Source organism: Prionailurus bengalensis, chromosome A3, assembly GCF_016509475.1.
Source record: "Prionailurus bengalensis isolate Pbe53 chromosome A3, Fcat_Pben_1.1_paternal_pri, whole genome shotgun sequence".
Classification (NCBI taxonomy): domain Eukaryota; kingdom Metazoa; phylum Chordata; class Mammalia; order Carnivora; family Felidae; genus Prionailurus; species Prionailurus bengalensis.
Window position 1 is genome coordinate 70128380 of NC_057354.1, and position 26117 is coordinate 70154496.

General features: G+C 38.1%; 1 protein-coding gene across 22 annotated transcripts in view; it reads right to left on the reverse strand.

Annotated features, from left to right (window-relative positions):
* The window catches only part of NRXN1 (neurexin 1), a 1147797-nt gene extending 1121966 nt beyond the window's left edge, over positions 1 to 25831 (reverse strand). For 16 of the 22 annotated variants that reach the window (XM_043603364.1, XM_043603362.1, XM_043603358.1 and 13 more), the window contains exons 1-2: positions 25403 to 25831; positions 20865 to 22540 (exon numbers count right to left, since the gene is read on the reverse strand). In XM_043603364.1, the coding sequence (XP_043459299.1) occupies positions 20865 to 21636 (772 nt within the window). In that variant the 5' untranslated portion in view covers positions 21637 to 22540; positions 25403 to 25831. The remainder of the gene's footprint in view (positions 1 to 20864; positions 22541 to 25402) is intronic. The other 6 variants (XM_043603363.1, XM_043603361.1, XM_043603356.1 and 3 more) reach the window with 1 other exon arrangement.
* Positions 25832 to 26117: the final 286 nt, after the last annotated feature.

Genomic DNA, 26117 nt, shown 5'->3' on the forward strand with positions numbered 1-26117 from the left:
AATTATCTTTGTTTTGATATGTAATTGGACATATGTTTCAGATAGTTACCAAAGGATTAGTAAAACTTAGAATTTTCTGATATACTTCTGGAATGCATATATAGAAGACAAAGAAAAAAATTATTGCCCAAAGAAAAACTGGTGCAATACCCATTTATGGGTTTTGGAATCTAAGGAGGGACAAAAATGTATTGCACTATAATTTCTTAATTATTTACAGAAGTTTTGGTGACACAACAGGCACACCAGGAATATACTGAGTAATTTATGAAATAAATGCAAAGTCAAATTAGGTTACCTGGAAGTTGTTAAGGGTTTGGGAAAAGCATGAAAAATATACAATTAACCACTATACCCTTAAGAACGTAGTTTTACCTATATCCTTTTTTGTATGTGTTACATATTATTATCGTTTCTTTATGTTTGTGAAATTACTGACAACTGGGAGTTTTGAAAGGAGAAAAGAGTAATACTGGTTAAATAAACATTTTCAGGAATGCATTTTTACGTGAATGTTCATGTCTTAAACTGGGTACATTTTGAAATAAAATATCACCATAAAATATATTTAGCTAAAATTTAACCAATCCACACAGTCATAGTCAGCCGAGGTTAGGAAAAAAAATTCTCTGAGATATTTTCTTTCTTTCAATCATTCTCTTCTTAGTAGGTGCACTGCTTGAATGTTTAATGATGAAAAATAAGCCAAAATATTATGGAAAAAAAATCACAATCCTTAAAAAGCCTTATATATAGCTTTAAAGCCTTATGTATAGCCTTATAGCCTTAAAAGAGAAAGACAGACTGGAAAAAATTATCACTCTTTCACAGAGTAGAAGGAAAAGACAGAACCAGGAACACACTAATGAATAGATGAAGAAAATGAGAGCTGAAAACAAGGGACTTCGTATGTATGTTGAGGTTTGCCTACAGTCTTCCTGTAAAGTCTTTGGAAAATATACCTAGAAGTTTCTTCTTGGTCATTACCAGCAATACACCATTTAGTTGGGAAATGCATTCATCTATACATAAAATAGATGAGGTAAAAAGAAAAATATGGAAGTCAAATTGGCTAAAAGCAAATTCCAAATAAAAGGAACATTCTCAAAGTTTAAGAGTATCTCAGATGCTGTTATGCTTTCTAAAAAGAGGAGATTGATTCTTGATCATTTGTGTATGTGACTCCACAAGGTCCACACAAGCTATCCTAAAGTTGTGAGTACTGACCATGGAGACACAGGGGAGAAAGCCTGGGGTTATAGAGGCAAATTAAGCCTATGTTCAAATCTTCTCCCTAAATGAAAATAATTAAACAAATATAATTGTAGTGGTGAGAGTTATATGAGATAACATATATCAAATTGATGATACTGGTATATAGTAGATGATCAGTAAATACCAATCCCTTCTCTTCCTGTTACTCAAGGCATTTTAAAAATATATTATTAACTTCACTTTGTATACCATATAATTTTATGTATTTATTTTTTAATAAATAGGATTTTTATTTATTTATTTTTAATTTTTTTAATGTTTATTTATTTCTGAGACAGAGACGGAGCATGAGTGGGGGGAGGGGCAGAGAGAGAGGGGGACATGGAATCCGAAGCAGGCTTCAGGCTCTGAGCTGTCAGCACAGAGCCCAATGCGGGGCTCGAACTCACAAACTGTGAGATGATGACCTGAAACAAAGTCAGTCGCTCAACCGACTGAGCCACCCATGTACCCCAATAAATATGATTTTTAAAAAATGTTTATTTATTTTGAGAGAGAGAGAGAAGGGTAGAGGCAGAGAGAGAAGGAGAGAGAGAGAATTCCAAGCAGGTTCCAAGCTGTCGGAACAGAGCCCTATGCCAGACTCCATCTCACCAGCCATGAGATCATGACCTGAGCCGAAATCAAGAGTCGACAACTTAACCTACTAAGCCACCTGGGTATCCTACACATAATTTTAAATTATGTATAAACATTATCAGTAAACACTAAAAGCCATTAGAATAATGACAATTTCACAACTTGAAGTATTTTAGCCCTTTTTTTGTTTTTCGGTTTTTTGGTTTTTTGAGAGAGAGAGAGGGAACGAGCTCATGCAGGGAAGTGGAGCAGAAGAAAGACAAAGAATCCCAAGCATGCTCCACATTCAAAGATGGGGCTTGATCTCATGACTGTGAGATGATAATCTCAGGGGAAATCAAGAGTTAGACGCTCAAACAACTTAGCCTCCCAGGACCTCAAGTATTTTAACTCTTTATAAACAGTCATGGAAACAAAACATTTTGTTAGACATTAAAAAAAACTTACACTTGGATATTTATATTTTTTGAGAGATTACCTTTAATTTAATAAAAATATTAGGATTTTTTGTGGAGGTAATTCACATTATTCTTTTAACTGTGGTTTGGGTTTGGGTTTGTGTTTTGTTTCAACTGGAAAAATCAGAGATATAAAATGAAGGAAACCAACATTCAATAAGGCATAGCTAATTGTTGGGAAAGCAAAAAACAAAAAAAAAAATACAATCCACCAATTAATCATTGTATTGAATATCTTTAGTTCCTATTGAAATCATGAATTGGTGGGGTGCCTGGGTAGTTCAGTCAGTTAAGTGTTGGACTCTTGATCTCAGCTCAGGTCATGATCTCACAATCCTGGGATGTAGCCTTGCATGGGGCTCTACACTGGCATAGATCCTGCTTGGATCTGCTTGGATTCCCTCTCTCCCCTCCTCTCTCTATATCCCTCCCCCATTGCACACACACTTTGTCTCTTTCTCAAAATAAATAAAATTTTAAAATAAAGTAAAATAAATAAAATAATAAAATTAAATATGTATGAAATCATGAGTTGGTAAATAATCTGGATAGTCTGCATAAATTCTTGCCACTTAATTCAAATCTTGCCCTGAATAATTTCAAGGAGGTGACCCATAAAGGCTAGATCTGAGTTAGAAATGTAGCCAGTGGAAAGATCTAAGCCTTTCCTCTACAGACTTTTAGCATTTTCTACAGAAATCCAGCTGTGCATGCACCTGAATAGCGTGGATAGTTGGCTCATACCAGCTAAATCTTTGAGGAAGAGGTAAAAGAGCCATTTTGGGTTAGATATGAAAAACTTTATGCAACAAATGCATATTTGGAAACTGCAAAATGAGCATGCAAATCAATTTATATGCATGGGTGAATGAATATAGATGAGCTATTTTCAAAGTATAAGCATCCTGGTGTAGCATAAGATATCTGTACAAAAGGAATAGGAAGGAGGTGAATTGCTCAGCTTAGTCATCCATTTACGATTTTCAATGGAAAATTGCATTGTCAGTTTCCATTATGCCTGCACAAATTTAGACAAATTAAAGAGTCAACTAAGTAATTATTGATAACATACATGTGTATGAAGTAAAGCAGGAAAGCCTTGTCAGTCATTTGGAACTTCTCAGATGTTACTAGGAGTTCTATTAGGAAGAAGAGACATTACAAGAATGATAATACACCTGATGAAACCAATATGAGACACAGCACTGATTTTTTCAGCCATCTCTCTAATTTGGGATTGGAGAAGCTGAGGGCAGGTGGAGATTTTGTAAATGGAACATTAACAGAAATCACTACTGAGAAGAAATATTATATCTGCTTCCAGACCCTGTACCTTAGTAGGATCCTTCTGTTAAATGCCAGAAGAATGATCATTCAACCTGACAAAAGGGTACAAGATAAATAAATAAATAATCAATCTTTGGACTTATACGGGATTTTAATTCTATAATTCTCTTATTTTATGATATTCTGTCAGAATATATCCCGACAGGTCAGTGGCATATTTTATTCTGAAAACAGGAACATTCTGTTTTTCTTTCTATAACAGAATGCTCAATCTAGAATTATAATACAAATCCTTGGTTAAGTCATGCAATGGATCTGATCTTCTGAAATGGACTATTAATTTGACATTTCAAAATTACATTGAAAATATCTCAAGATGGAGAGTTACAAATTTCCTTTGCTAATCTGTTTTTTCTAAATGCTTATTTATTTTGAGAGAAAGTGTGCACACACACAAGTGGGGTAGGGAGAAGAGACCTCTAGACCTCTAGAAAGGGAGAGAGAGAATCCCAAGCAGGTTCTGTGCTGTCAGAGCAGAGCCTGACTTGGGGCTTGATCTCATTAACCATGAGATCATGACCTGGGCTGAAATCAACAGTGGGATGCTTAACCAACTGGGCCACACAGGCACCCTGCAAATCTGGTTGGAGTACTTGCAAATATATTTATCTGTTAGCAATTTAAATAGATTTTTCTTTTCTCCCTCTCTGAAGAAAGTAAAACATGGGATCATTACAAGTTATTTACATTTTTTACATAAATATATATACACACAATCTTTGTGTATATATATATACATGAGTGTGTTTCCAATTTGATTATGTTCATTCAACAATATCTTTTAACATATTTCATACCAGTTTATAAACATATATATCATTTATGTTATGTTGTGAGAAGTTGTGTATGGGTCTACCATGGTTTCGTTAGCTATTTATATGTTAATAAATAGTAGAATTGATTACATGTTCACCATTGTTTTCACCATTACAGAAAACTGCAACATGTATCAGTGATGATACATTTGTGAGTCTTGTTCAGGTACTTCTGTTAAAAAAATTTCCTAGAAGGGGAACTGCCATGTTAAAAGATGTACACATTTGAGATTCTCATAATTACTGTTAAACTGTCCCTAAAAACAGCTGTAGTAACTTACACTCCAACCAAAGATATGCAAGAGCATAAGAGTGCATGTAACTGCTACATCTCTATCAACACTTTATACATCATGGTCTTTAATTTCAATCAACTAACAAGAATACCTCATTTTAATTTATTTTGCTTTATTTTTTATTGAGTTCAAGCCTCTTTTTCTTACATGTAGTGGCTTTTTGTATTTCTCTTTTAAAAAAATTGCTTATTTTTTTCCTCTGACCATTATCTTTAGTATTTTCTTCTTGTAATCTTGAACTTGATTAAATTTACTAACATTTATTGAGTTCCTACTATGGGCCGGTCTACTCGCTCTTACTTATATAACAGGGTAATAAATACAAGCATAGATGTTCCCCTGGGGACTTAGAATCACATGAAGAAATACAGTGGGATGTTAAATAACTATAATAAAATGTATTGAGTGCAATACTATGTGAACAAAGAGCTACACAAAGCCAACATTTGCTCTGTAGGAGGGCCAGGGAAGAACACCACAGAGGATTTCAGAAAGATCTTTAAGATGGGTCATGAAAGATAGTTGAAACTTTACACAGTAGAGAATGGACAGAGCCTTTAGGTACAAAGAGAATAGCAGTAGAAAGGGCCTTAAGACATGCAAATGCAATAATTATTCATAATACAAACAATGCTGGCTTAGATCATAAGGCTCTGTTGGAATAATGTGGTAAGAAATGAGCCAGAAGATCAGACACAGACTTAAAGTACTTGCTTGCCATTCTTAAGAATGTGTGCTTTCTCCTTAATCCTTAAGCCAAAGGAGAAATGTTATTTTTAAAGGATCATCCGAGTAGTAGGGCAGAATGGCTTTGGGTGGGGAAATGTAGAATACTGCCTGGGAATAGGAGAAGTGGTAAAGAGAGGATAACAACAATCCTGATGAGTAAATACAGAGGACTGGAATAGCAAGCATATCAGTAGAATCAAGTGAACGTGGTCACTGAAAGCACATGATTAGCCCCATTATTTTCTGGCTTCTAATAGCACTACTCATATCTGTGACAGCATTTATTGCATTCATGCCACAAATGTATGCAATCATGCATGTATCTGCCAGCCTACTCCACTACAGCGTGATTTCTTTCCCTTTCAATTCTTAGACCAGTGGTTGAACAAAACATAGTGTTTCACCAAAAGAAAAAATACCAAGTTTCCTGACTTTCCTTGTGTTCGGTTTATGCCAAAATAAGTATTTGTTAACCTGATGCTTTTTCTACCCATTGTTTTAACTATCTAATGACTCACCACAAAGTGTTTTCTTTTGATATGGAAAAATCCAGTGATTAGGGTAATTTGAAACTACAAGAACTTTTAATTTTTTTTAACGTTTATTCATTTTTGAGAGAGAGTGTGTGCGCACGCATATCCAGGAGGGGCACAGAGAGAGGAGGATGGAGGGTCCAAAGCAGGCTCTGTGCTGAGAGCAGCAAGACGGTGTGGGGCTCCAACTCACCAACTGTGAGATCATGATCTGAGCCGAAGTTGGATGCTCAACCAACTGAACCACCCAGGTGCCCCTGAAATTACAGGAACTTGATTGAAAATGTGAAACAACCCAATAACTGTAATTTTTTAAAAGGATTCATAGGTTTGTCACTCTTCATAGGCATACCACCATATGTAGATTTTTCATAAAGCAAGGCTCATTTTTATTACAGTGGAGGATAATCAATAATAGCACTAAATGGTAGACATGTGCACCCTACTATAGGTCTTCGTACACTGATTAATAGTTTTATTTGTGTTTTTGATCCCTGATTTTTTTATATTTGTGTTAGATTTCAACACTTTCATTTGTGCTGCTAAATTTTGTCTTGAAGAGCACTGAGTACACAGAGGTGAACAATTACATAGGTGCTAATGTCTCATCATGTGTATGACAGCTTCTTAGTGGTTTGGGAATTATGAATGGGTTCACGAATGAGCAAAAAACATAGGACTCAAAGATGAGGCTAGATTTCTGGTTTGTGTAACCTGTTGTACCAAGAAACCATGCACATTACAGACTACCCATAAATAAGTGTTTTTAAGGTGGGTAGTTGTTTTGGTTTTATTTTCTTTATTTTGAAATGAAAAAAAAAAATTCAGCCTTTCATCCCATTCTTATCTAGGAAGAATTCACACCAGTGCCAAAACTCCTTTCATCCAAAGCTATGTTTCCCAGAGCAAGAGCAAATGACACAGATATAAAAGTATAGATACAGGAGGGACGTCACTTAAGTATGCTACACTTGGGCAGCAGGGCAGGAGCACCACCCCTGGTGGGGTGGGTTCACTTTGGGGAGGATACCCTAGGGATGGCACAATGAACAAGTGGAAGTGTGGAGTGAGTTGATATATAGGCAGCAGCTGTAACTTGAGCTCCAACACGTTCAAGGAAACATGAAACTGGGGCAATCCACTGTGTAAAGAGGACAAGGGCAACTGACTTAGGGCAAACACAAGCATGCCTGCCCAGAGTGTCTTCCAGGGACATCTACGTGCAACGACAGCAATTTAAGACAATTGGGAAAGTAATTCATGAACCAAGTGCTCTGTGGGAGTTGGTGCCATATTTTATCCCAATGCATCAGTGAATTATAACTTCAGATACTTTTAAAATAGCTTTGGGGCTGCTTTTTTTTTCCCTTTTTTTTTCCAGTGGATAGTTTGGAGTTATTTTCTTTTGGCGGGGGGTTGTTTTGGGTTATTTCCATCTCCTATTTTGAGAGATATGTATGTTAAAAGTTTTCCAAAAAGTTTGATTATTTACATAACTAAGAGCTGAATATGTATTCTAAAGTTCATTTAGTCCAGGCCTCTGACCAGGAAAAGGGAAATCCTAAGCAATTTAAAACTGGCAGTTGTGTATCTAAGCTATTGTTAAGGATCTCCAGAAATAGAGACTCACCCACCACTTCTGCCAGTCTGTTCTCACATTTATACTCGAATTACAAGCAAATGCTGTTTTCTCCTTCCTTAGGCCTAAATCAACACACTCTTGTTCTAATCCATTTCCATTGTTTAGTCCTCTGTGGACCAGACTCCCACTGCCAGCTTAGTCCAAGTTCTTTTTTCTGTTTGTCAGCTCATATTTTTCTGGCCTACTTTTACTGCTTACAAATGCAATGCTATCAAGACACTTCCCTTTACACAATTCTAGACTGCCTGATGTACAGACACTAGTAACAGACATTTTTTTTTAAACTGCCAAGTAACAACCACCTACTAAGGACTTTAAAAGCCTCTGCCCATACCATTTCCAAGATAATGGGAAATTAGCAAGTCAGACAGAAGCAAGAGGAAAGGTTAGGGAGTCACTGAAAGTATAGCAATACAGCTGCTGCGATGAATGGAAGAGGACTGTCACAGGTTTGGGAAACTAACCCTGGGGAGCACATTAGTGAGTCGAGGTGACAGCAAGTAAAATAAATAAAGCAAGTAGCTATTAGGACAAGGAGGCTGAATGTCAGATCAGTTTCACAGAAGAGGGATCTAAAACACTTTTAGCTCAGTGAAGACAGCACTCTTTCTCTTAAGCAGATAAAGATAATTCAAGGGGATATTGACTACATGGATTTTATTTCCACTGAGGACCTAACAAGAAGAAATTAATTTATGTCAGCAGAGAAAGGATTTTCATTAAATTTAAAAAAAGAAATTCTGCCCAGGAAAAGTTATTAAACACTTAGATGGAATACTGAGAGGGAGAGAAAATGAAATTGCATTAGTTTATAAAGGCATCATTTAAACACAAGGAAGATTCTCATTTGTGTGGAGGATATACATTCAGTTATTATTATTTAAAAAAAGAAGGAATTACAAGTTCAGGGCATGGCCTCAGGAGGTCACACGGCCTTGATATGAATGCCAACTCTGCAATTTCTTAGAGTGTGAACAGAATAATTTTGTTTAATGTTTATTTATTTTTTTAGAGAGAGAGAGAGCAGGAGAGGGGCAGAGAAGGAGAGAGAAGAGAGGGAGAGAGAATCCCAAGCATGCTTCTCACTGTCAGCACAGAGCCAGATGTGGGGCCCAATCTCACAAACCGTAAGATCACAACCTGAACCCATATCAAGAGTAAGACGCTCAAATGACTGAGCCACCCAGGTGTCCCTAAACTGAATAATTTTAAAATTCTCTCTGTGCCTCAGTTTTCTCAGTTGTGAATTGGGGCAAATAGCACCTACTTTATAGGGTTGTGGGAGGATTAAATGAATTAGTATGTGTAAAGAGCTCAAAACAGTGTCTGGCACAGGGTAGGAGTTATGCAAGATTTTGCTATTGCTGTTGCTACTATTGTTAGTCAGTAGGACAAAGTCCAATGACATACTGCCAGAACCCAGAGCTAAAGAATGATTATATTTTATGTGACTAATTGTTAGACACTAATGAATTTGTCCTTGTCTTTTTCGTCCTCCTAGCTCTCCAGCTCAATCTCAGGGATAGAAGTCAAAAAATTCATGTTCTAGTCCCCTCCTTCACTAACTGGATGTGATTTTTCTTATTTTAATTCATCAGTTCTCAGGGTTCTGATTGTTTCAAATCCTGTTCGTTCTCTGTCTCTCTCTCCCAGCCTTCTCCAACACTTACTTTCCCCCCACTCATCTTCTTTTCTCCTATCTCTGCTCCTCCTTCAGTCTCAGGTCTCATTTTCTCAATTATTACACATCCCAAGCTCGGCAGCTTCCCTGAGGCCTCATCATCCTTCCATCCTCTATCCCTTGTGGGCAGATGACACTCCAGGATTACATATTTGGCCCCAATCCAAATCTTTATTGCCTCTATTTAGGATAAAACACAGCATTTTCTGTGTCATACAAACAAGGACTTTGTCCAGGATGGATAACATCTTGGGTCTATGGGAAGGAGAGGTGCCCATCATTCTTTATTTCTAATGACTTCTGGGAGAGTGCACAGTTCTCAGCTAACAGCCATAGAGGAGTGCCATTCCCAGATGAAGAATTACCCTAATTCTGAAGCTCTACCTCTGCCTGTGCTTTATGAAGGAAATCAATGCAGAGAGAAGAGTAAACAATGGATGAAATTCAAGTGAAAGGAAAAACAAAAACTAGTAACAATGAAAAACAACTTCAAATGCTTTTTGTAGCCAAAAAATATATAAATTGTGATCGAAATAGAAAAGCCATATTATTTTAACTCTACCATTCATATCTAAGCAAAAGTTTAAGGGGCCACAGGAAGGAAAATTAATGATGTACGAATCCCAAAATTTTCACGTAATGATAGAAAGTGACCAAAAGGGCATTTTCTGAAACTTGTACATGACTCATTTAAATATTAAGAAAAATTCTTATAGATTCTCCAACTACTCTGGTAAAAGAGATTTGAGAGATATTTTTGATTTTAAAAGTGGCTGTTTCAAAATATCCCTGTGGTGGTCTTGGCTTATTCTGAACTCATTAGGAGCTCATTAAATAAGTTTAACCCTCTATTTTTCTTACGGATAGAAGTTTTAAAGAAGTCATTATTAATATTAGTTTATTGTTTTCCATGTGTTTGAACATATTGTGGCTCATTCCTATAAGTAAATATTATTATTTAATAATAATAGCTAAAGTTCCATCAAAGCAAATTAATCTTGGTAACTGTCAGAGAAATCTGAGAGCAAGATTTACTACAGTTAGATTTTCATACAACCCCCAGGCATAGTTGAGATGCTGTCAATCAATAATATGAAAATGCTATTTTGCACAAACTTCAAAATCTCTAATCCCATGCCTGATCACAGAAAGTCATTTGTCTTACTATAAGCATAGAATTTTCAAGTTCCTAAGGTCTTGTGTAGAAAAAAATATATATTACATAGACTACCTTAAATCATAAAGACATTTTATTTTTATGACATGTTTAACAAATATATATTTGTAAAAATTTATTTTAACATGATTTATATGTGTATATATGCGTGTGTATATACATATATATACATATATATGCATACGTATATACATATATATATACATATATATACATACGTATATACATATATATACATACATATATATAAATACATACATATATATATGTATGTATATTTTTATTTTTTTTAACATTTATTTATTGAGAGGCAGAGAGAACAGAGCATGAACAGGGGAGGGGCAGAGAGAGAGAGAGACACAGAATCCAAAGCAGGCTCCAGGCTATGAGCTGTCAGCACAGAGCCTGATGTGGGGCTCAAACTCACAAACCATGAGATCATGACCTGAGCCGAAGTTGGATGCTTAACCCCAACTGAGTAACCCAGGCACCCCTTAACAGGATTTCTAAGACTTAAAAATATCCTCTTCTGCTTACATTATATAATGGTCTTATTTATGTCGTATTTTTGTATCTTTCTGTGTTTATCTACATACACACATATACATTTATTTCTCAAAAATACATGTTTCATTATTTTAAAAATCTTTATTTAAAAATCAATACTTTATGTCACAGGAAGTTGATGCAATTTTTAAAATACGGGTTCATAAATGTATCCTCTTAAACATTTACTTGTGCATTTGGGTCATGAAATATAATATACTCCTTTCTATATTTAAGTTTTCAATTGTATAAATTAAACATTTAGTACCTTAAGTATCATATGTAATAATTTTTAATAAATAATCCCATTATTTGCTGAAATAAATCAACGTTGCATTCAGATAAATGGTTTAAGCTGAGAAGTAGTATCTTCCATACGGCAGCTATAGTTATATGCTACCATGCCAGCTATTTCCCTAAGGAGAGTCCAGGCACGCTTAATTATAGGGAGACATCATTACTTAGAAGAAAAACATGAGTCTTTAATTTCCTTGCCTCTGTTGGACTGGGGAAGTTCATTCTGCTGAATCTAGCAACGTCTGACTAACACGTAAGCTTAGCTGGTTCCACATAAAAGGCCCGGTATTGTTAGGTCACCACCAAAAGCAGCTTCTACACTGTGATCAGTGTTGTTTCTGTTGTGGAATGTCATCCACACAGAATTCATTAAGTCTATAATTAAATATAGAAAGCCCCTCCTCATGTTAGGGCACTTGTGAAGCAACTGTTCCTCTTGGCAGTTCTTCCTTTAACTTGTGGACCACCAGATCCCTCCTGGGAACCAATCTAAGAAAGTGCTATTGAAGTAGCACTCGGTTCTACAATGTGGCGTCAGTGTATTTCTAATTACAGTCCAGACAGTTTTGAGCGCAAGTTACTAGACCAGAGTCCAGGTCAGCACTTTGGCTTGCCAGGTCAGACTTGTTCTCCTCCTACTTCCTTCCAATAATAGTTTCTCATATATACGAGAAATAGCATAGGGAATACATTTTTCTAACTTTAAGAACTGTTCCTGAACTCAATTTTAGGCGATGTGTTGGGAAGTCAAACTTACTTATCCAAAAAGAGATACTACACTCTCATTATGTAATTTCAATTAAGTGCCCAGTGTATCATCATCTATAGCTTCAGCAGAACCATGTTCTAACTCAACAACTCTAAGTGGCTACCTTTGTGATGGGGACAGATCTTTCTATTTATGCTAAATCACCATGAAATTTTATAATTTCAATAATGTTATCTCCCAGATTCTGAGATGGATATAAATTTTGTGTTGCCTGTTTTGTGAAACCTAAGTATTTTCATTCAAAAGATTAAGAATTAAATGCACTTCATGGAGTGTCTGGGTGGCTCAGTTGGTTAGGTGTCCGACTTCAGCTCAGGTCATGACCTGACTCCCGGCTTGTGAGTTCAAGCTCTGCATCAGGTTCTGTGCTGACAGCTCAGAGACTGGAGCCTGCTTCAGATTCTGTGTCTCCCTCTCTGTCTGCCCCTCCCACACTCACACTCTGTCTCTATCCATCTCTCAAAAATGAATAAACTTTATGGGGCGCCTGGGTGGCGCAGTCGGTTAAGTGTCCGACTTCAGCCAGGTCACGATCTCGCGGTCCGTGAGTTCGAGCCCCGCGTCGGGCTCTGGGCTGATGGCTTAGAGCCTGGAGCCTGTTTCCGATTCTGTGTCTCCCTCTCTCTCTGCCCCTCCCCCGTTCAAGCTCTGTCTCTCTCTGTCCCAAAAATAAATAAACGTTGAAAAAAAAATTTTTTTTAAATGAATAAACTTTAAAAATATTTTTAAAAGAATAGTTAAATGTACTTCTTCAGATTAATTTAGCTCTTTAGGTTCAATATACAGAGGCTTTATTTGTAGCTACATTAAAGTAGAATCAACCCATTAAGCATAATATTAATAGAAGGTCAACAAAAGCAGAAAATAAGCAAGTGTTATAGAAACAGAGTGTGATGAATTCTGACAAGCTATTTTGTTTCTTTATTATCATGATATTAGGAAATGGCACTAAATTTAAGGGTCTGCCATGATCTCCAATTCTGAAAGCTTTATTACAAGTCAGGCATTCATATCAGCAGCAAGCTGACAACTCATAAACAAATTCCCAGCGGCCATCAGCTGTCTGTTAAGTGAAACACACAGGTTATGTCATATAATGGAGAGAGTTGCCTGCTGGGGTAGTGGACACACCCGGATTCAAATTTCAGCTCTGTCATTAAGCTATGGGATTTTGGCAAGGTAGCTTCGCCAATCCACAATTTTCTCCTCTATAAAATGGGAATTTTATAAAACCTATCAAGTAGGATGTTGTAGTAATAAATAAGGTTAAGATGGACAAAGCACACTGTACGAAGCTTTTCACTCAGTAAACACTAAATAGTAGTTACAATAATTTCAAATTATATTCAAACCCAAGAGGTGCTTATGGCACCAAGAAAGGAGGGACATCTAGTACACCTTTTGAAAAAATTTGATGCCTAATATTTTGGGGGAAGAAATCATGTATATTTGTAGATTTAGATACTTATATGAGTTATGATTAGACTGGAAATGTTTTTTCCAACATCCAAACACTCATTCAAATATTTATCGAACCCTTACAACATACTCATCATCCAATTACTTAAAATTCCAGTAGTTGAGCTGTCCTAAATGAAAAACTGAGATTGCTTGAATATGTTGGTAGGACTTTTGCTTAATAGGTGCAAATATAAAATAGGAATGGTTTATTGTTTTATGTGTTTCTATTATAAAGGCACAAGAAATTGGAAACAAGTTAAAGGGTGTACCGAGGTTTAAAACAGAATACTCACATTACCCTTAAATGTATTGACATGTATATACACTTGCTTTCCAGAATGTTCTTTGGATTTATGTTACAAATATTTGAACCTTTTGCCTACCATTCTAAAATACGGATTTCCATTGAGAATTCCTTCCTAAGTACATTCTTACATGTATTCAGGGTATGAATATGTACACATTGTGTGTATTCATTTAGCATCATTCTTTTCATAAGTTAAAGAAATTTTTTAAATTGAGATAGAACATACATAAAGTTTCTTACGTGTAGATACTTCATATATGTAAAGCTTAAGTGTATAGTTCAGTGAATCTTTACAAATATATATATCCATGTAAACACCAAGCAGATCATGTGAAAGGCTCCACTGTGCCATCTTTTAGTCCATATTGCCAAAGGTAACACAAATTCTGAACTCTATCACCAGAGTTTAATTGTGTCTGTTTTGAATTTCATATAAATAGAATCATAATATACACCCACTTAGTTGCTGCCTTCAATTGTTTATTTCATTTGTTTAGATTTTTACACAGAAGGAACAAAGGAACCATTGTCTTCTTTACTCAGCTTGTCTGTACTAACATGTCAGTGTGTAATAAGAAAACTACCACATCTTATACACACTATTGAGTATGAATGATCTAAACTTCATTTAAAATGACCCCAACATAGATTTACAGAAACATGTTTAACATTTCACTACTAACGTTCACAAAATTTTAGGGCCATCTACGCTGCTGCCGTTAGATATTTCTTTCAAATGTTCACATTTTTCTGGGAGTTTATATCTATTAACTACTCACACCCTGAAATAGGTTAGCAGAAGCTCAAATGTATTAGTTGTCTGATTTTGTGTTTCTCACAAAACACAAAGAACAAACAGTGACCTTACCCTATCTGTAGCAGTGATTTAGAGGCAATGCCATATCTAGAATTTAGTTAGAATTTAGTTTTTCAGATGACATGCCACATTCTGTTTACACACGTTGTGTATATAACATGGCAGGAAAAGATTATGAGAGAGCACCACACCCATTCCCATATCCAAGTAGAAACACATAGAATCTATGCACAAGAGAAAAAAAAAAAAGCCATGCAATTTTTGAAGAGCTCTGATACAACTCACCAAAAGACTTTTTGTATCTAAAACCTAACTGGAACATTTTAAGACTTATTATTTAGCAACGACTGAGAAATTTACCAATTCCTAAGTTTCGATTAATAGAAAAGGACTGTGCCATAAAATTATACATAAGTACACAAGGGAAAAAAGTATATAGGTTTTGCATAATATTATTTTGCATAACAAACTCAAAACTTTTAGAATACAAAAATGATTTATTCTGAATTATGTCATAATCACATACACTTCTTGAAAGTACAGTTTGCATAGAAACTTCTAACAGTAGCTTTATTATCTCCAGAATAAAATAAAATCCAATATCTCTGGGACTTAATTTTCTATGATCATTTATAGGAGTTAACCCTGCAAGCAATGTGTCCACTAAATGTTTACTGAGAAAGGAAGATAAAACGTGGTCAATGACTTTTCAGGAACCATGGTAGCTTCAGGTATTCTCACAATATAGCTAACAATAGCATAAATATTATATAGTGTTAGTCCTTCCTGTAGTAAATCAGGAGTTGTTTTGTTTTGTTTTTTATAAGTTTATTATCACATTTCATTTAATGGTATCCAAAGCTGGAACATGATTTCACTGGCATATATGTAAATATATGCTAAAATATGTTTACAATAACTACAAGAATATCTTACTTGAGCTTTTAAGCTCAAATATAGTATCTAACTTCTTTTCAGATACATGTAAATAATTTTAACTTATAGGAGAGCCTCAAAGACAAATAATAAAAGGATAAGTCCATTAAATACCTGTATCTATATACTGGAGTAAATATAGGAAACATCACTATTTAAGTATAGGATTGAGATGAATAAATGTATTAGTTTATATGGAGGGTGTAAGTTTTTACAAATGCATTTGTGTTAAAGGCTTGCTTAATCATAATAAAAATTCTCAATTAGAATAAAAAAATTAAGTACCTATGTAATATTTTTCTTTATTGCAGCAGTTGAACTATTGAAAGCCTAGAATGAATCAACCATTATATACCGTTACAAGAAAAGCATATTGAACAAGGTTCTTGGAGGGTACAACAAAGAATGACATTGCCAATGCGCTCCAAGTCTATAGACTTGGTGGGTTTATCTGAGGATATTATCTTCATGATAATCCACAGAAAGTGTTCAAATACTTCTTGCAGATAGAAACAAGAATTCTTAACAATGAATGGCCTTAGATTTCTATGCTTAACAAAACTCACAAAGATTCTAAGTTCCTTAAAGAAAGAACCTTGTTTTTCCCCATGTCCCCCTCGTTCAGTCTCCAGCTTAGAGTGGGTGCTTAAAGAAATTTTGTGGACTGACAAACAGAAAGTAATGTTTTCTCTTTTTTCCCTGGCCCCCTATCAATGTGTTCTCTACACTGTAGCCAGAGTGACATTTTGAAATATAAATTTGATAATGGCACCCTCCTGCCCACCTTCCACACTAACCCCTTCCATTGTTTTTCCATCACTTTTACCATAAAGATTCAAATCCTTGCTTGATATGATCTAGAAGGCCCTGCAAGACCTGGCCCCACTCCTCTCTATAAAAGCTCCATCCTCAAGGGCATTCTCTCAGTTGTTTGAATATGCCACAACACTTCCTGTAGCAGGCTTTTGTACCTAGTATTATTACTCTGGCTAATCCCTTCTCTCAGATTTTAAACATCAATTCTCAAGGAAACCTTCTTTGGTAGGTGAGTTCACACTATTTTAAGTTCTCAGAATATCATGTACCTATCCTCCAAAATGCATACTGCCATTTTAAGTCTCCATTTACTTTTTTTTTTTAAATAACTGTGTCTCCTCATTGGAGTACTAAATCTAGGAACGTAGGAGCTATTTCTGAGAATTTATTCACCATATTATTCCCTGAGCCTACTACTCAGGCACATACAAAGCTTTCAATCAGTATTTGTTGAATAAAGAAATGAATGTAGAAATGACTGAGTGAATATGGCTGTCTCTCTGGTAACATTAGTAAAGTCTTAGAAAGAAGGGACTTTATTAAATGACATCTATCACACTGCCATGTTTAGTAATTTATAGTAAATAGCCATCATAAGGTGTATGTGTTCATTACCATTTAAATAGGGAAAGTAAATAAAAGTGACACTCACAGTCTAGTATGAAATTTTTAATAAAAATGACCCTTAAATACATGAAACCTGAAAGTCGTAAAAAAAGTGTAACTTCACTTCTCATTGATCAGCCTTTTATTCTCATTTTTAAGCTGGATCGCCATGGAATTCACTAATTCTTTTAAGCTGCTAAGAAACTATTAGTCCTTTTAAGCAGAAACTTATTAAATAATAATGGTCCTAGGGCACTTAGATGAGTATGGTTCACCGAAAAAGCTATGTACCCCATAAGCATCCATCATTCAAGAAAGATGACATTTTTGGATAGTTGAGTTCTGAGGCTGACTTTCAGGGTCAAAGAACATAAGTGATGCGTAAGTTAGTTCTGTTCTATCAGCCATTTATATATATATATATATATATATATATATATATATATATATATATATATATTTTTCCTCCTGAATAATGCCTGAACCTAAAAAAAAAAATCAATCATAATAAAATGGAAATCTTATTGAGCAGAGAAGAGAACACAAGGCTCTAGAATACAAGTGCCTGTACTCCTAAGCAGGCTCTGCCACTAACCTGGTCATGACACATAACCTTTCTTGTGTTCTCCTTCCATTGCTACATAAATAAATATATAAAACTTTCTAGGCCTGAATAAAGTAGAGTAAGGATGAAACAGAGCTCATTAAATAAAAATATTCTAGAAAACCATAGATACAGAAGTTGTGGCAACACATTCTGGGCCAGAAAAAAAAAGGAGAGAAAGAATATTATCTTGTCTTTTTAGTAGTTCTTACTGTATTTTTAATATGAAGTCAACCAAATGATACTAAATATTAAGTTAATAGAGAAATTTAGTCAGAACTAGATGTAATTTGAATCTTATGTAATGTTGGCTGTTAATTTTTTTCCTAAATTTTCTATAATGAATGTGGATTTGCTTCTAAATTAGTTTTTAAAAAGAATGTGGCAATCAGTGTAAATACTGGCTACAGGCAGGGTTTTGCTTATACTTCATCTGAATAGAAACCATCTATCCCTAGCCATCAATACATGATTGGTGTTCAGAGAGGCATCCATTCTCAATTAATTATTTAATAGTCACTTGACACACATGAAATAGAGAAAATACACAAAATGGAGCCAATCCTCCTGGGCTGATCAACTCTGCCTTTATCACTCCATCTCTCATTTCTGTGATAATCAGAAGAATCCAGCCTTTTGTTTTCCTTTCATGACTAGTGATGATCTTTGCACTCTGTTTCCAGATCAAATTTTCAAAACGAATCAATGCTCCAGAACCATCCTGATGGATTTTTCTTTTCTGAATTGAACTACCTTATGCATCAGGTACTAGACTGTTCAATTATGTATCTTGGTAATTCTAAATTCTTCCTGTTATGGAAAGTTATCCATTGGCAAAATAAAATGCATTTCATAAACATCTAATTCTGCTTCTCTTCAACATACTACTTTTGCCATGCTTTCTCCACTCTTAAGTGTTCCTGATTATGCATGATCCCTGGTTCCCTACATTTAAAATGCACAAAAAAAATAAAAAAATTTAATTTAAAACACCCTCCCACACAGAACAAGCTGTCATTGTATCATATTTGTTTCCTAATTTAAGGAAGGAAGTTATATCTCAAGTGTCCTTCATTAAACTGCCTGCTCTGTATTTTAAAGTGGCATTAGGATACTTAGAGCAATATTCCCATAAAATAATGTTCATTTTTCAAAATTTATTTCTATTAATCAGTGCAGATGTATGGAACTTCAAATCATCATAAAGCAAATCATCATATGTAGCCATTTCATTCAAGATTTACAATTAAATGAGATTTGGGAGAGGTAAAACATGTACTGTTTTATTTTTGTAATAAATAAAATTAGGCTTTATTTGGTAAAACCTAACTATAAAGCCTGGTGTTAAATCCATGGAAATTTACTGGCCAAGCTGAAGTGCAGTATAGGCCATAGAATACATAGTCTTCTACAATTACTTAGCCAAAATATAATGGGGGGGGGGGGGACCTTCATGAAGGCAGAGAATAATAAAATAACCCTTTACATGTTTTTCCCCTTAAACCCATGAAGGCTACAGAACTCTTCTTTCTCTAATGATCAGCTTTTTTCTTTCTAAGTACTCCCTTTAAACTATCATAAATTTTACCAAGTCTTCATTTCTCTCAAAGTCAAATGAGAGAGAACTGCCAAGTCTAATAAGATTTACAAGGGCTACTTCCTCTTATTGGTATCAGCAAAAAAAAAAAAAAAAAAAAAAAAAAAAAAAAAAAAAAAAACCCAAAAAACAAAAAACAAAACAAAACAAAAAAAAAACAAAACAAAAAACAAAAAAACAGGGGACATTATACAATAAAATACAGCCACACATAAAGCTTTTGTCCTTACAGCTAAATCAGATTTAGTAATATTTTTAAAAACAACTTCAGTCATACATGTCATTTATCCATGTGTTGACTGTCTTGATTTGACCCATTAGCTATCTACTTTAAACCCTGACATCTCTCCTGCTCAGCCACAAATAAATCCATGTTTTATCTTTTGCATATCAGTCACTTTCTGTTCATAGGTTTTTCGGTATTTATAAAATATTTTCCTTGGTCATTGTCATGTAGCAACATTGGACACACATTAATGACTGAATTTTACTTATGAAAGGGAGAAAATAAAACTTAAGTATGGTTTTTGTGTGTGAGTGTGTGTGTGTGTGTGTGTGTGTGTGTGTGTGTTTAACTCTGCACTATTTCAATCCTTAAAAACAACAGAAATTACAGCCTGGCCTCAGATAAATATCATTAGCTAAATATACTCAGGAAATCTCTTGCAATCCTTCATATGCATTCCCTATTTTATTAGCCTACAGAAGCCTCCCAGTCCAACAACATCTAAATTTCTGTGCTATTTATCTTCCCAAGGCATCTGCTAATTGAGAAATACGTTATTTAATCTCTAACATTTCTAAATATTAGCTGACCTGTCTCCCACTTCAAGAAACCAGAGAAATCACATAATTTTTCCTAAACTGACAAATGTTGGACGTGGACATAACCGCAGAAATTAACATTAATTCCAAGAACCCTCCTCCTTCTAATCAAAACAATTTTCACATGTGCGCCCCCCCACTGCCCCATTTTTCCACAACCAGGAGCAGGACTTTACATTTTCCTTACAAAAGGCAAAGCAGTTCCTACGAATCCTGTTCCCCCTGTCCTTTACCATGAATAACAAACGTGGAGATTTCAACCATACTGAAACCACCCCTGCACTTCATTCTTCACCAAACGTGTGCCCAATCTTGTAGATGCTTGTCTGCATCTTATGGGGAACACCTGCGTATTACAGACTTAGAGGTGGTAGAGGAAAGCACAGCGGTCATTCAGGTGGGCCACGGCCCTCTGAAGATGGGGAGCGGCCTAACAACCCGAGGAGTCTGAAGAGGAGAGGAACTTGTACTTGCCACTTGGAAGGAAGTGGGGCTGGCACAAAGGGTTCCCAGGAGGAATCTGAACCTGGAAATGGGTCTGCTTAAAAACCATTAAGAGGATGCCAAAGGAGGAGCTGTGGGAGGTGATAAGGGCGAGAGGCCACAAACAGGTCTTCACCTTGCAAACTAGCTGCAACACACTGTCCAGAGAAGGAAGACCCCATGCACCAGCCGGCCCCGCCTGCCTCGCCCTGCCTCCCCGCGCCCTGCCCAGGCCGAGGCCCCCGGTGGGTCAGGCGTCGGGCCTTACCTTGGCTGCAGTCCTTGCCGCGGAAGCCGGTTCTCGAACAGTCGCACACCGCCTGGTCGTCAACCACGGAGCACACGCCTCCGTTGAGGCACACCCCGCCCTCGCCCTCCTCGCCAGCCTCGCACGGGCTCCCCCCGCCACTGTTGGGCGGCTCGTCGTCCAGCTTCACCTCGCCGCTGTCCACTGGCAGGGCTTGGGAGGAGTTGACCCTCACATCACGGATCCACCCTTTAAAGGGCTCTCGCTCCCGCACCGAGGCCAGCGTCAGCTTGAGCGCCGCAGCGCGCAGTTCCGGGGGCAGCCCCCCGACAAAGAGGCCGCTGAACACGGTCATGTCCCTGCGCTTCGACTTGACCTCCACCCACTTGGCCTCCACCTGGTCGATGAAGAGTGTGGTGTTGCGGAACTGGCGGCGGATACGCACGTTGTGCCAGGCGCCGTCGTTGACCGGCGTGTCGGCCAGGAGTGTGGCGGGCTCCGCGCAGAAGATGGAGAAGCTGAGCTGCAGGCGGCCGCCGCGCGTCAGGATGAGCTCCAGGAAGTCGCAGAAGCCCTCGTCGTCGAAGTAGAGCACGAGACCGCGGGCGCTGCGAGTCTTGAGCTGGAAGCTCATCTCGCTCTCGCAGCAGGCGTTCCACTTGGGGAAGCGTGTCCACTGGCCCTCAGCGCCCGGGAACTCGAGCCCGCTGCCCAGCTCTGCCCAGCAGCCCAGGAGCAGCAGCGAGAGGCACAGGAGAAAGCAGCCCCCACGCTGGAGAAGCGCCGTCCCCATGCTCGGGGCTGGGGTGCGGCGGGGGGGTGCCGGGGCCGACAGGGTCAAAATGGTCCTGGACACCGTGACGTAGAAATAAGGGTCTGGAAACAAGTAGGGCAAGGGGATGGGCAGGAGTGGGAGGGATGCGCCCTCCTTTATCTAGCTCTTTTTTTTTTCTTCTTCTTCCAGCAACCCCTCCCTCTCTCCCTGTAGTCCCCTCCCAACTGGAAAACGTAGACCCCAGTGGTACAGGGCAGCAGCAGATCTTCCAGTCCAAAGGGAGGATACACTTTGGAAGCAACGTTCTGGAAACGGCGTTAACAGAAGGTCAAGGGAAGTGACTTATCCATTTGAGTCCGATGACCTAGTTCAAGGGCATCGGTGGTGTCAACAGATGCTTCACTCCTCGAATACTATCATCTGCGAGGTACCATCAGTGGTACCGGGCAAAAGGGAAACAGAGTCCGTTAAGAAGCAAATACTTGTCAGAGAAGTACAAGAAGTCAGCAATAAGCCAGGATCCTTGGATACTTGTGAGTACCTCGAGTGTCTGTCCTCCAGACGTGATGTCCCAAACCAGAAGGGAGAAAAGGGTTCCTTGCCTCTTTACGGCACCACTTAACCCCTGAGTGGCTTCAAAGGCCTGTTTCTTCTGTCATATCATGGACCACCAGCACCCCTGTAGCCAATGCAGAATCCCTTGTGCATGGCCTCACAGGCTGGATTTTGCTTCTCTTTTTCCCTCCCCAACAGTAGGGTTCAAACCCTGAAGCTGTGAAATAGCCAGAAGCTGTTAGGTGTCACAACAGCTCCTCTTCTTTTCTCTCTGCCTCTGCGAGGCCAAATTAAGATGCCAGCATATCAATTGGTTGTGTGTTGGTGATGCATTTTGGTTTTGTCTTTTTATAAGGACCCAGAAAATCTGCAGAGAATTAAAATAAAAATTAAGTTCTAAAGGCATTTATAGTATCATATAAATCATCATTCAGTTCAGAAACCAGGTATATAACTAGAGCCATTAGGAAGCCAGAGTTAACCTTATTGGAAGGGGCGTATTTGTCCTGATCTACAAGGAAGACCTGATGTCTCCCAATAGTTAATATTGCACTTTTACAATCAGCCAGTATGCCCTTATAGTTTATTATAACTGTTAATAGGTAACCCTCTTAGGATTTTATACAGATTTGTTTGTGGTTATCTTTTACTTTTTCTGAGAAAGTTTATTTTTTTAAATATGACAAGGGGAGCAAAAGAGGCCCCTTTAAGGGCTTCTGCTTATAACATGCACTGATAACATGGACAATAAAAATATATCCTATTCAAATCTCAGTTAATACAGATTTTACAACAGGCAAAACAGATCAAACTGCGACTGGCTTGAATTTGTATAACATTCCTACCATTTTAGGTTTTTCAAAGAAAGAACATTGATGGTTTCTTGGGGGTGTCTTTTAAATTTCACACAAGTATTTTCCTTTTATTAAAAGAATAATCTGTTCTAAGAGAAAACATGTAACTGGAGTCATATCTATTTTGGGCAGCATTTATGTCTCACTTGCCATGACATTAACTCCTCTAAAGATGGGTAAAGTATTTAATATTTTGCCAAACAGTGTAGTGATCCTTACTCCTCTTCGAGTCCTTATCTGGCTGTCAGCTCTTAGAATTTGTGTGGTCAGAACAGCATTTGGCATGTGTGACACCTTAGCTGCTATGTCTCCAGGATGCTAGAATATGAAATCATGTCTTTGAATCACTCACTATAAAATCACCTCTTTATCCAACCCTAATCTGACAGTTTCCTGAAATGGTGCAGAAATCGTAAGTAGTGAGTTGCTTTTAAGCCTTTTTTGTTTGTTTGTTTGTTTTTGCCAAAAGAACAATACTCTTAAATTTTGACAGAAAGAAAGAAAGAAAGAAAGAAAGAAAGAAAGAAAGAAAGAAAGAAAGAAAGAAAGAAAAGAGAGAGAGAAAAACACAAATGGTTCATCTGGTCATGTCAAGCAAATGCAAGCATTTCCTTCAACATTTCCCACTATACCACCCCACCCCCTGCACACACACACACAGGCACACACGCACACACATTTATTGCCTGGACACAGAAGCTCACTATGCAATTAACACTTTTTTCCCCTACAAGCTGAAACTAGCAGTAATTTATGGCACCGCATTGTGCTGCTGCTCCTCCATGGAGGGAGCTAAGAGCATTTCTCTTCAGTACAGAGCAATCCCTACAGGTGTCAGCTGAGAGCCACCAAGCTAGGGGATCCCACTTCAAGTTCCTCCCCAGATGAAATTGATGAGTGGTTCTCTCTTTTTCAACACACACACACACACACACACACACGCACAACACAGCACATATAGACACATACACATTGGCCAGTAGAAATAAAAAAGAAATAACCATCTCAGTTGCTTATTTATTATGGCTGATACATTCCACACCATCAGCAATCACCAGCCATATCTTGCCTATTCCTGTGCCAACCCCAAAGAAAGGTGCTCTTAAAAATCATCCTAAGATAGCATATTATTCAATATACTCTCATTTTTAAGTGGACTCGGACATCTGCCAATTTTTCAGTCATTTTGCAAAATAAATCTGAAATTTCAAGATCAAGAGTAGTGCTTTGAAACCATCCTGAAGCTTATGTGTTAGAAAATCTTTGTGGTGTGTGTGGGGGGGGGGGGGGGGAGACTGGATTGGAGCTGATTATTTTATTAATTAATATTACATAGATCACAAAACCTTTCTTCACTCCTCTCTCCTTCCCTCCTCCACTAATGCATACCTTGACAATTTTTTAAGGAATGGAGGAGAGGGGGGAAACACATACATATTCTTACCACAGGGAGGTCAACTGATTCTCCCAGTTCTTAGAGGAAGCTCATTGTGTGTGAAGAGTATCTGTATTTATATGGAGAAAGAGGATTCTCTCTAGGTGCCGGAAAAACCTGGTGAGTTCACAAATTAGAGGATGAAATAAAAGGATCTGAAAAACAACCTTACTGCAGCCAAAGGAAGAAGCGCTCTAATTCAAAAGCAGACTAACAGCCTCATTAATCTTTTCTTTCATTTCTAGAATCAAATTCATTCCCAAGCCACTGGAAGGATCGATACAGTATGCTCGTCCGCTGCAGCTGCATTTATTTTAATATGTTTATAACACACACACACACACACACACACACACACACATACACACACACATGCACACATATCTTTCCATGCATCCTTCAATATATACATCACCAAGAAACTGAAATCTTTGGGATAATTTTTAGAAGTGCCTTTCCCCCCCACCCCCTCGCTTTTGCAAAGTCTCTTAATACCAATGCACACCCAAATTCTCCCTGGCTTTCCCGCCCAGTCTCCAAGCTCCATCTCTAATACCAGTGCAGTTTCTTGGAGCCTGGAGTCAACTGCACAAATTAAGGATAGGCACAGCATGGGGCTGATGGGGAAGGGAAATAAAGATGTACATACAGATACATTTTATTGCTTTGGTTTCTAACTTGTCTGTTTTTCTTTCTTTTGCTAATAAATCACTGCATTCAGCCTTTAAGTTACTATCCTAGTTCCACCATCTCATCTTCTTGCCATCTATTTAAAAAGCTTCATGCAAAACAACGAAGATCTATACTCCTCCACCCTCCCACCACCCATCCTTCCTTGTGCATTTGTGGCAGCTCCTGGCTCAGTTACAAGGGGGAAATATATCCTTCTCCAGCTTGCCTCGCCCCATCCCCTCCCCCAACCCAAATTGAGCTTCTTTACCTGCCCGGTTATTCCCCTTAGCTCGACCCAGAGCCTGAAGCATGCATCGGTCAAAGCGAATTTCCTGAGGTCTGTGGATAAGGCGACTGCCGCTGCCTTTTCAGAGGCGTCAGGCTTGAGCGTCTATCTCCAGGAGTGCGGGAGGGGAGAACAGGCAACGGAGGGGAGCAGGAGGAGGAGGAAGAGAGGGAAAGAGCTGGGAAGGAGGAGGCGGTGGTGGAGCCTGAGAAGGCTGGGTTACGTGACGCCGGGTGCTGTCCTTCTGAAAGAGAAGGGCGGAGCTGAGCTCTCCGCAGTACCATGGAGAGCGGCGGGCCGTCCTCAGGCAGAGATCCTGGTGGGCTGGGCCCGCGGGCTCAGCCCCTCCAGGTCGGGACGCTGCGGTGCGAGGTGTTTATACCTCCGCTTCGTCCCTTTGCAGGGGAAGCCCGATCCTGGAGGCGGGGACCTGCCGCAAGAGCTTCTAACTTGTCACCACCCACCCTACCCCAGAGAGAGAGAGAGAGAGAGAGAGAGAGAGAGAGAGAGAGAACCAGAGAACCACGTAGCCTACTGAGCATGCCCAGGCCCCTGCTAGACCCACGGAAACCTGTGTGGAGATTCCACTTCTCCGGGGTTTAGTCGTGATTGGGCGAGGGTACCTGAAAGGGTGCCACGGAAGAGCTGGGCAGCTAAAAGAAAGGGGGCAAGAAGTCAGTGATTAAGATGAGCTCCG